Source organism: Salmo salar, unplaced genomic scaffold, assembly GCF_905237065.1.
Source record: "Salmo salar unplaced genomic scaffold, Ssal_v3.1, whole genome shotgun sequence".
In the NCBI taxonomy this organism is placed as follows: domain Eukaryota; kingdom Metazoa; phylum Chordata; class Actinopteri; order Salmoniformes; family Salmonidae; genus Salmo; species Salmo salar.
Window position 1 is genome coordinate 184926 of NW_025547706.1, and position 12124 is coordinate 197049.

At 40.8% G+C, this 12124-nt stretch overlaps 1 protein-coding gene across 1 annotated transcript; it reads right to left on the bottom strand.

Moving 5' to 3' along the window:
* Positions 1 to 1666: 1666 nt before the first annotated feature.
* On the bottom strand, positions 1667 to 11850 carry LOC123724018 (E3 ubiquitin-protein ligase TRIM47). Its single transcript, XM_045711509.1, has 4 exons — positions 11187 to 11850; positions 10668 to 10763; positions 8078 to 8311; positions 1667 to 2015 (listed from the first exon to the last, which is right to left on the bottom strand). The coding sequence occupies exons 1-4, from the start codon at positions 11781 to 11783 to the stop codon at positions 1782 to 1784; spliced, it is 1161 nt and encodes a 386-aa protein (XP_045567465.1). The 5' UTR covers positions 11784 to 11850; the 3' UTR covers positions 1667 to 1781.
* Positions 11851 to 12124: the final 274 nt, after the last annotated feature.

The window sequence follows — 12124 nt, forward strand, 5'->3', positions numbered from 1 at the left end:
AGTAGGGTCCACATAGATACTAGTCATGCTGCTGGTGATGGTCCCCAGATGTGATGATTCATTCTACTCTGTTTTATATGATTTTTTATGATCTTCAGATGATCTGAATTAAAATAAACATTCAATGTATTCATATGTATTTAAGTGCAATGTTTTAATCTTGTACATGTCCATGAATCATGATGTATGGTGTTGATGTATATTGGTTGTCATTCAGAACCATTGATATGTTTTCTCAGTTGGTTCTCTGTCTCTATGTAATTCTCCTCAGTATCATTGATCAGCTTGTAGGCTCGGCCCTAATTGATGTGTTCTCTGTCACCTGGAGCTGCATGGAAAATGGTCCAGGAACAAAAGGACAATTCAGGACTAGTCAGCCCACTACAAGCTGGAATCACTTACTTTCTACTAAAGTATATGGTCTGGTTTCCCAGACACAGATTAATCCTAGTCCTGCACTAAAAAGCATGTTCAATGTAGATGTCCAGGAAACCAGCCCTAAATGTGTCATATTTCTTCCTCCCATACTGCTCAGTCCAGCAACATTAAACCTGTCCAGCAGGTGGTGCTATTGACCAAACAATAAAACCAGCAGATATCTTGACTTGCCACTCAGTATATCAGTAATGTTCAGAATAGTACTTTAATATCATTGGAGATTGATGGTCTTTTTAATCCACTATCCAGAGTCAGGAACAGATGATGTTAGGTCTGCTACTGTTCAGTGATTAAATATGATTTATGGTGATGGGAAATAAAAAATACAACACTAAACTTCATCTAGTAATAGTTTTCCTTTGTTATTTATTCCAAGGTGTGTCTTTAACTTGTAAATGGATTGTGTGGAGGTGAGCTAGTGGTGTGGGTGAATATTCCAGTTGTGTTTAGGCATCTTCATGTCTGACATCCCCCAGTTCTGTTCAGACCCATTGAACTGGGTCACATTCTAAATGGTGACTTGTATTGATAGTCCATACTGGACCTAACTGTGGTTAACCAGACCGGAGGGGTTCTGATCACATATTCCCTCATCTCCACAACTTTATCTCTCTCTCTCTCTCTCTCTCTCTCTCTCTCTCTCTCTCTCTCTCTCTCTCTCTCTCTCTCTCTCTCTCTCTCTCTCTCTCTCTCTCTCTCTCTCTCTCTCTCTCTCTCTCTCTCTCTCTCTCTCTCTCTCTCTCTCTCTCTCTCTCTCTCTCTCTCTCTCTCTCTCTCTCTCTCTCTCTCTCTCTCTCTCTCTCTCTCTCTCTCTCTCTCTCTCTCTCTCTCTCTCTCTCTCTCTCTCTCTCTCTCTCTCTCTCTCTCTCTCTCTCTCTCTCTCTCTCTGTCTGTGTGTGTGTGAATAGAAAGCAGGCAACCTCAATATGGTTTCATTCCTGTAGTTATCAGAAAACATGTAACAATTATCTCTCCTTTCTAAGTGTGAACTTGTCCACTTCCCTTCATGGATTTAAAAGGAAATGACTGGTATATGTAAACTCCCTCTACCCCATGCTAACACCAATCCAATGCTTTTACATTTGTGAGGAGTAGTGAAGGAAAGCTACACTCCAGGAGGAAGGAGAGATTATTGGGACGCCCCCATGGAGAGATGATAGAGGGATGTGAAAGAGGAGAGAGGTAGCGGTTGTACTCCTCCATGGAGAGATGATAGAGGGATGTGAAATGGTTGGACTGGACTTATTTATTCTCTCATTAATGACTTATTCTGTTTCAATAACATAATTACAATACACAAACTAATTACATTGAAGGAATTATTGTATTAAAGTAAATCTGTATTAAAATTCACAATAAAATGTACAGTTCATTCCATAGCTTAACATTGGAAATGCTCCCTCCCTCCTATAAAAGTCATTGACGTGTTGGATGAGATAGGACCCTGCCTTCACCTGGGGATATTTGTTGGACCCATCACAACAGGTGATGAGGACCTCATCCTTCAGCTGCACAAAGAAAGCCAGGGACTGCAGTGTGCTCCAGTCTCCAGCAGGGGGCAGTAAAACCCTATGGACCTGAAAGGGAAAGTGAGGAGTAAAAATCAAAGGTGAATTTACATTGATGTTTCCACGGAGACCTGAGTCATATTCACTAGGCACCAAACTGAACTCAAACAGGGAGGGACTAACTGAACTTAACCTGTCTTGGGTCGTCGGGACGAAATCGTCCCACCTACGTAACAGCCAGTGGAATCCTGTGGCGCGTTATTCAAATACATCAAAAATGCAAAAACTTCAATTTTTCAAACATATGACTATTTTACACCATTTTAAAGACAAGACTCTCGTTAATCTAACCACACTGTCCGATTTCAAAAAGGCTTTACAACGAAAGCAAAACATTAGATTATGTCAGCAGAGTACCCAGCCAGAAATAATCAGACACCCATTTTTCAAGCTAGCATATAATGTCACATAAACCCAAACCACAGCTAAATGCAGCACTAACCTTTGATGATCTTCATCAGATGACAACCCTAGGACATTATGTTATACAATACATGCATGTTTTGTTCAATCAAGTTCATATTTATATCAAAAACCAGCTTTTTACATTAGCATGTGACGTTCAGAACTAGCATTCCCACCGAACACTTCCGGTGAATTTACTAAATTACTCACGATAAACGTTCACAAAAAAGCTAACAATTATTTAACCTGTTAGGGCTTAACACAGCTGGATAAAAAACATACCCGATTTAATCTGGTTACCACTCCTACCCAGTAACTAGAATATGCATATACTTATTACATATGGATAGAAAACACCCTAAAGTTTCTAAAACTGTTTGAATGGTGTCTGTGAGTATAACAGAACTCAAATGGCAGGTCAAAACCTGAGAGATTCCTTTACAGGAAGTGGCCTGTCTGACCATTTCTTGAACTTCTTTTCCATCTCTATCTTTTACTAAGGATCTCTGCTCTAACGTGACACTTCCTACGTCGTCCATAGGCGCTCAGAGCCCGGGAAAAAACAGAATGTCGTCATCCCAGCCCCAGGCTGAAACACATTATCGCCTTTCTCAAGTGGCCGATCAAGGGACTCTGGGCTTATGCGCGTGACCCGACCCCCCCCCCCGCCTTTGTGATTTTTTCCTCTGTTTGCCGAAAAGGAGATTCCCTGTCGGAATATTATCGCTTTTCTACGAGAAAAATGGCGTAAAAATTGATTTTAAACAGCGGTTGACATGCTTCGAAGTACGGTAATGGAATATTTAGAATTTTATTGTCACGAATTGCGCCATGCGCGCGACACTTCTTTACCATTTCGGATAGTGTCTGGAACGCACGAACAAAACGCCGCTATTCGGATATAACGATGGATTATTTTGGACCAAACCAACATTTGTTATTGAAGTAGCAGTCCTGGGAGTGCATTCTGACGAAGACAACAAAAGGTAATCAAACTTTTATAATAGTAAATATGATTATGGTGAGTGCTAAACTTGCCGGGTGTCTAAATAGCGAGCCCGTGATGCCTGGGCTATCTACTGAGAATATTGCAAAATGTGCTTTCACCAAAAAGCTATTTTAAAATCGGACATATTGAGTGCATAGAGGAGGTCTGTATCTATAATTCTTAAAATAATTGTTATGCTTTTTGTGAACGTTTATCGTGAGTAATTTAGTAAAATGTTAGCGAATTCCCGTAAGTTTGCGGGGGTATGCTAGTTCTGAACGTCACATGCTAATGTAAAAGCTGGTTTTTGATATAAATATGAACTTGATTGAACAAAACATGCATGTATTGTATAACATAATGTCCTAGGGTTGTCATCTGATGAAGATCATCAAAGGTGAGTGCTGCATTTAGCTGTCTTCTGGGTTTTGGTGACATTATATGCTGGCTTGAAAAATGGGTGTCTGATTATTTCTGGCTTGGTACTCTGCTGACATAATCTAATGTTTTGCTTTCGTTGTAAAGCCTTTTTGAAATCGGACAGTGTGGTTAGATTAACGAGAGTCTTATCTTTAAATGGCTGTAAAATAGTCATATGTTTGAGAAATTGAAGTAATATGATTTTGAAGATTTTGAAAATCGCGCCACAGGATGGCAGTGGCTGTTACGTAGGTGGGACGAATTCGTCCCGCCGGTCCCATAGAGGTTAAATCAAAGAAGGCTTGTGGTCTAGATAACATCAGAAATGAAATGCTGAAAAACAGCACACCTGAGTTGCAAAATGCTGTGCTTAAATTGTTCAACATGGTTTTAACCTGTTAGGGCTAGGGGGCAGCATTTGCACGTCTGGATAAAAATTCTTTACCCGATTTAATCTGGTTACTAATCCTACCCAGTAACTAGAATATGCATATACTTATTATATATGGATAGAAAACACTCTAAAGTTTCTAAAACTGTTTGAATGGTGTCTGTGAGTATAACAGAACTCATTTGGCAGGCAAAACCCTGAGACATTTTCTGACAGGAAGTGGATACCTGATGTGTTGTATTGACTTTAAACCTATCCCATTGAAAAACACAGGGGCTGAGGAATATTTTGGCACTTCCTATTGCTTCCACTAGATGTCACCAGCCTTTACAAAGTGTTTTGAGTCTTCTGGAGGGAGATCTGACCGAACAAGAGCCATGGAACGATGATGTCCCATTAGACACCTGCGCGCGAGTTCATGTTGGGTACCCTCGTTCCAATACGTTATAAAAGAGTATGCATTCGTCCACCTTGAATATTATTCATGTTCTGGTTAAAAAGGCCCTAATGATTTATTCTATACAACGTTTGACATGTTTGAACGAACGTAAATATATTTTTCCCCTCGTTCATGACGAGAAGTCCGCTGGCTTAGATCATGTGCTAACAAGACGGAGATTTTTGGACATAAATGATGAGCTTTTTTGAACAAAACTACATTCGTTATGGACCTGTGATACCTGGAAGTGACATCTGATGAAGAGAATCAAAGGTAATGGATTATTTACATAGTATTTTCGATTTTAGATCTCCCCAACATGACGTCTAGTCTGTATCGCAACGCGTATTTTTCTGGGCACAGTGCTCAGATTATTGCAAAGTGTGATTTCCCAGTAAGGTTATTTTTAAATCTGGCAAGTTGATTGCGTTCAAGAGATGTAAATCTATAATTCTTTAAATGACAATATAATATTTTACCAATGTTTTCTAATTTTAATTATTTAATTTCTGACGCTGACTTGACTGCCGGTTATTGGAGGGAAACGATTTCCTCAACATCAATGCCATAGTAAAACGCTGTTTTTGGATATAAATATGAACTTGATAGAACTAAAAATGCATGCATTGTCTAACATAATGTCCTAGGAGTGTCATCTGATGGAGATTGTAAAAGGTTAGTGCATCATTTTAGCTGGTTTTATGGTTTTGGTGACCCTGTCTTTGACTTGACAAAACATTACACACAACTCTTGTAAATGTACTGTCCTAACATACTCTAAATGTATGCTTTCGCCGTAAAACCTTTTTGAAATCGTAAAACGTGGTTAGATTAAGGAGATGTTTATCTTTCAAATGGTGTAAAATAGTTGTATTTTTGAAAAATTTGAATTTTGACATTTATTTGGATTCAAATTTGCCGCTCTTGAAATGCACCTGCTGTTGATGGAGTGCACCACGGGTGGCACACTAGCGTCCCACCTAGCCCATAGAGGTTAACTTCTGGCTGCTTCCCTGATGTCTGGAACCAGGGGCTCATCTCCCCTATCCACAAAAGTGGAGACAAATCAGACCCCAATAATTACAAGGGAATTTGCGTAAACAGTAACTTGGGAAAGGTTTTCTGTTGCATTTTGAATTCAAGAATTCAAACGTTTCTTCAAGAAAAAAATGTAATAAGTAAAGGTCAAATTGGCTTTCTCCCTAACCATCGCACTACTGACCATATATACACCTTACACACACTAATTAATAAACACGACCACCAAAAAAAAGAGGGCAAAATCTTTGCTTGCTTTATTGACTTAAAAAAAGCATTTGATTCTATTTGGCATGAAGGGCTATTCTACAAAATTCTCCAAAGTGGGCTTGGTGGTAAGGTGTATGACTTAATAAAATGTATGTACACAGAAAATAAATGGGCAATAAAAATCAAAAACCAAAGAACAGAATTATTTTCACAATGTCGAGGTGTGAGACAAGGCTGCAGTTTGAGTCCAAACCTTTTCAACATTTATATCAATGAATTAGCAGACATGTTGGACCATTCTCCAGCCCCAGGACTCACACTATTTGACACAGAGGTGAAATACCTGCTATATGCTGATGACTTGGTACTTCTATCACCAACCAAAGAAGGTCTTCAACAGAACATTAATATTCTAGAGCAATATTGCCATAATTGGGCCCTGGCAGTAAATTTCCAAAAAACGAAAATCATGATTTTCCAAAAGAAAACCAGATGTCAGAAACACAAATATAAATTCACCCTGAACAACACCATCATTGAACACACTAAAAATTACACCTACCTTGGTCTGACCATATCTGCATCGGGAAACTTTAATATGGCAGTGAATGCACTCAAAGAAAAAGCCCGCAGAACATTGTATGCAATAAAAATGAAATTATTCAAAATCAACATCCCAATTAGAATTTGGACCAAAATATTTGACAGTGTAATCCTACCAATAGCTCTTTACGGAAGTGAGGTCTGGGGGCCACTCAATAAACTGGACTTTAAAATGTGGGACAAACATCCAATTGAAGCCCTACATGCAGAATTCTGTCGGAAAATCCTACAAGTCCAGAGAAATACACCAACTAATGCATGTAGGGCAGAATTGGGCCGCTTTCCAGTAATAACGAAAATACAGAAAAGATCATTAAAATTTGGGCTACATCTAAATTGAAGTCCAAATTCAAGTCTACAATTTAAAGCACTCCAAACCCAAGAGCTGAGCCCAGAATCGAGCCCTCTCAGTCAGCTGGTGTTGGACCTCACCAACCAAGCCGACACCAGCACTGCTTCAAAAGAAAGAATTCAAATAAACAAAATCATGAACCAATCAAAGGACTCATATTTACAACATTGGAAAAACGAAACAAAATCCCAAAGCCGACTAAATTGCTATCTGACCCTAAACAGAGAATATGAATTGGCTGATTATCTCTACTCTGTCAGAGATACGAAGCAGAGACAGATCCTTACCAAGTACAGGCTGAGTGACCACCGATTGGCAATAGAAACCGGCAGACATAAAAAGACATGCTACCCAAAGAGGAGCGTGTATGTGGTCACTGCACGACAGGGGAGGTAGAGACAGAGATGCACTTTCTCCTTTACTGTGATAAATATTCCTCAAAAAGAGATTCCTTATTCACAGAAATGACTACATTTATTCCAAATTTGAACTATTTAAACCCAGAGAAAAAACTAAAAATACTCATAAAAATACTCACTGAATAATAACATCTAGATAGTAAGCAGTAACTTACTTATTATTACTATTATTGTTATTACTGTTATTGTAATTTCTATTATTATTGTTGTTTATCATTCCAAATAGTAGTGGTATGGGTAGTAATGGTAATGATAACAGTTTAGTCATGGTGGTGATAGTAGTAGTGGTAATGATGATAGTAGTTGTAGTACTGATGTAATGGTGAAGATGACCGTTATTTAGTTATAAGTTAGTTATAGATTCATTTTCCATATTTATATTTTTATATTTATTGCATTCTACTATTTTACTATTATTTTACTACTATTTTATTGTTATTATTTTAAATTTTGTATTATTATTTACTGCCATGTTATATTATTATTTGTTATTGTTTATAATTGTATTACAATGTATATTGTATACATTGTTGCTTTAGCAATATTAACACAACGTTTTTCATGCCAATAAAGCATCTTGAATTTGAAAATGTGAAAAAATTTGAGAGGGACAGAGAGAGAGGGACAGAGGGAGAGAGAGGGACAGAGAGAGAGAGAAGGCGGGACGGACAGAGAGAGAGAGAGACGGACGGACAGAGAGAGGCAGAGAGAGGGACAGAGAGAGAGACAGGACAACATAATGATTGAGATGAATAGTTTCACATTAAGTTAATTTCATATCACATGTAACGAGGCAGTTTAGTTACCTGAAGGAAATGGATGTGATCCTCTGTGTGTGAGAGCTGCTCCAGCTCAGTGCTTCTCTTCCTCAGCTCAGCTATCTCCTGCTTCAGTTGCTCCAGGAGTCCTTCAGCTTGACTCACTTGAGCCTTCTCTTTGGCTCTGATCAGCTCCTTCACCTCAGAGCTCCTTCTCTCAATGGAGAGAATCAGCTCAGTAAAGATCTGATCACAGTCCTCTACTGCTGACTGTGCAGAGTGCTGTTGAGAGAGAGAGAGAGAGAGAGAGAGAGAGAGAGAGAGAGAGAGAGAGAGAGACAGAGAGACAGAGAGAGAGAGAGACAGTAGGTACAGTAGCCTCTGCACCTCATTGAGTCAGAACGCTGCCACCCTGCTCTCCAGGTCCACCAGGCCTTGTTACCTCTCCTGGACAGGCAGGTACAGAACACCGCTTGGCCCTGCTCTACTCTCCTCCCTCCTGGTCCCCCCTCCAGTAGCCTGCTCCGTAGCAGAGCTAGACCCAGCTGTTAGTGATAAAAATGAACTATAACACTTTATATAATTCTGAGAAATTACTACTTTAGTAAGGATATACACTTTATTCAGAACTGCTGATAATTCCAATAGATGGCAGCACATTTCTAAATCCTCCTACCTAACTCAGTACTTCTTAGAAAATAAAAAAGAGCCCTACTAACTTCTAATAGACCCTCCCCCATCCCCCACATCCCTTCCAACCCCCCACAACGTCCACAGAAGGTGGCGCCTCTCCCCGGGCGGGCGGTGCTCGGCGATCGTCGTTGCCGGCCTACCACCGATCTATGTTTCTGTGTCTTTTGGTTTTGTCTGTCTAGGTCTGCACCTGTTTTTTGTTAGTCAATTAGTGGGGTACTTAGTTTGTCTGTTTCGTTTGGGGATTTGTGTGGGATTGTTGCCTTTTAGTCTATTTGTATGTTTCCCAGTTACGCTGCGTATTGACCTTTTGGATCTTTGGAGCTGTCCTCATTGTTGAGGCACTTTTCTATTTTGTTTAACGGACTTCACCCCTCCAGCTATCAAAGTGCACTGTGACAAATAGACAACAATACATGCTCCACCGTTTCATTGACAATACCCTCCAGACACAAACCATTCACATGCTGCCAACCAGATGTAAGGACCAGTTCAATGTACAATGTCCTAAACACAATCGAGTAAACACCACCTCTTCCTTCCTAATCTGACCTTTGAATCTTGGTCCACCGACCTTTAGAGGACATATAAATGCTGTCCCTTGTGCTCAGAGTTCCATCTCTTCTGCCAGACATCTATCAAAGTGGCTCTGATCTTACATTTGTCCTCACCTCAACCCAGTGGAACATTAATATATATTATATCTTGTTTTAAAGCTCTTTTAGCTAACTGGTCTACAATTTCATTCCCTTCCACACCTGAATGTGCTGGGAGCCAGCAGAATCTCACTACTACACAAATTCTCTCACTTCTCCATAATAACTTTTATACCTACAACTGTCCAACCAAAACCACTGCCTTGTCTACTAGTATATTCCCCAACAGTCATCTAGAACAGTAGCAGTGGGATGCTCAACCTCACAGCCTTGCAACCCAATAAGATAATGACAATTTATTATGCCGTATACCCAAAGGCATCTCACCTGCCTCCACTAGTAAGACACATACAGATGTTGATTTAAATGCACCAATACATATCCTTAAAGCTATATACTGGATTCTGTCCAGCTTAAGTCTTTGCTGCTGTTCCATAAACTATACACCCGTAATCAATTGTCGTCCTGATCAGAGCTCCATAAATATCCGTCAACGATTGTCTGTCAGCAACCCATTCACAACCAGAGACCCACAGAACCAACTACCATGAAAGTGATGGAATGAGAGAGAGAGACATTGTTACAACACTGTACATAGACATAATATAACGTTTCTTCTTCTTTGGAGTTTAACCGCGGTTGGCTTCCAATATGTTGCATTATCATCCCCAAGTGGACTATAATATAAATCTATTTTACTTTGTGATACAAAATGGGAAAAGGAACATTTCATATTTTTTCTAATAAAAAAACACCCTTCCAAATAACCCTACAGTCATTAAAAACCCACTACCCCATTCCACTACTTTGACCCTATCTGCTCCTGCACCATGACAACTAACCCTACACTCATTAAAAACCCACTACCCCATTCCACTACTTTGACCCTATCTGCTCCTGCACCATGCCAATTACCTGGGAGGACGGGACACCACCACTCAACAGACCCTGGAACTCTTCTGAAGTCAAATCTCATATGACCAAATACTTCTCTGCAGCTGCCACCACAACATCTATTTTCTGTGATTTATGGCGTATCCCTCTCAGGATCCCTCACCCTTGACCCATCATCCTCTACTTTCTTCACTGCCTCAGATGTTGGTTTATCCCACGGTAGACCTGGGTTCATATCCCGTCAGTTACATTAAGCAGTCTATTCTCTGAAAGGGGTCCAGACAGCCTGTTCCCAATAGTGGGGTCAGTGGGATTGGAGAGGGGCCTCTCTCTCTCTCTCTCTGATTGGAGAAAAGAAGTGAAATGGTGTGTCTCCTCTGGTCAACAATACTCACCTTGAGAGACTCCACAGCCTGTTGGAGCTCCTTCAGCTCCTTCTTTCTCTCCTGGAATCTCTGCTGGACCTTCTGCTGACTCATCCCCAGCTGCCTCTGTGGAGAATCACTCTTCAATGAGCTATCAAGCTTTATTTGTCCAGTAGATCAATAGTATAGTAATGTGACATAGGGCCCATAGAGAGGAAGGTCTACAATCCTGAGGAAGTCCCTTTACAATATTATATTATGTTGCTATGTGAATGATTATAGTTTTTATGGTAGGCCTACATGTATCAAGGGGTTGAGACTGAACTTTGGACTCATTAAAGGCCATTCAGAATGATAATAGTGTTTGACTTTAGAAAATGGTGATACATTTGGAGAATCTGGGTTAACATATCTATATACTCAAGGTTTGTGTTCATATTTGTGGATCCAATTAATTTGAATGATCTCATATTCAAACAGCCTTAGTTCCTCCTGTATCTTTAATCATTTGTTTATCAGACAGTCACCAACAAGTTGTTCTGGTCTTACCTGTTTTTCAGTCCTCTCTGCTGCAGCTGACACTGTATCATGGCCTTTATGTTCATCCATTGTACACAGATAACAGATACACTGCTGATCGGTACGACAGTAAACCTCCAGCAGTTTGTCATGATGAGAGCAGATCTTCTCCTGTAGTTGTGCGGTGGCTTTGACCAGCTTGTGCTTCTTCAAAGCAGGAGATTCATAGTGAGACTGCAGGTGAGTCTCACAGTAAGAGGCCAGACACGGCAGACAGGACATGAGGGCTTTCCGCTTTCTGGTCCCAGTGCAGACATCACACGCCACAACTGCAGGTCCTGCATAGCACAGAGAAGGAGGGGGAGCAGCCTGGAGTCCTGTCTTCTTCTGTTTCTCCACCAGCTCAGCCAACATGTTATTTTTCCTCAGATTAGGCCTTGGAGTGAAGGTCTCTCCGCACTGAGGACAGCTATAGACCCCTTTCAGAACATCCTGATCCCAGCAGCCCTCAATACAGTTTCTACAGTAACTGTGTCCACAGGCAGTAGTGACTGGCTCCTTCAGTAGATCCAGACAGACAGAACAACAGAACTGGTCCTGGTCCAGCAGAACTCCCTGCTGAGCCATTGGGACGGTTGTTCACTCTCACACAGACAGACGACACAGAGACTCAGATCAGTTTCGTTTCCACAGAAGAGAGTTTGTGGGAGGGGGAGGGACTTCCTTGTTCTGCCAGAGGGGAGGGGTTAGAGGGAGGGTGGGGTTAGAGGGAGGAAGGGAGGGGTTAGAGAGAGTGAGGGGTTAGAGGGAGTTAGGGAAAGAGGGAAGGAGGGGTGCAGGGAGGGAGCCAGTGAGGTAGAAGTTAGAGCAAGGGAGGGAGAGAGAGAACTGCATGCAACGTCTAGAGGGAGACAAAGATTTTAGTTCCCAGGTTAGGACCCTTAATATGGAATACATTGAATAGAGTT

What these genes read in the sequence shown, in the direction of transcription:
- LOC123724018 (XM_045711509.1), bottom strand. Translation starts at nt 11,783, where the DNA reads ATGGCTCAGCAGGGAGTTCTGCTGGACCAGGACCAGTTCTGTTGTTCT. An exon ending in AGGCTGTGGAGTCTCTCAAG is followed by an intron (nt 8,312 to 10,667) that starts GTGAGTATTGTT and finishes CTCTCTCAACAG; the next exon opens with CACTCTGCACAGTCAGCAGT. An exon ending in ATCACATCCATTTCCTTCAG is followed by an intron (nt 2,016 to 8,077) that starts GTAACTAAACTG and finishes TTTCCCTTTCAG; the next exon opens with GTCCATAGGGTTTTACTGCC.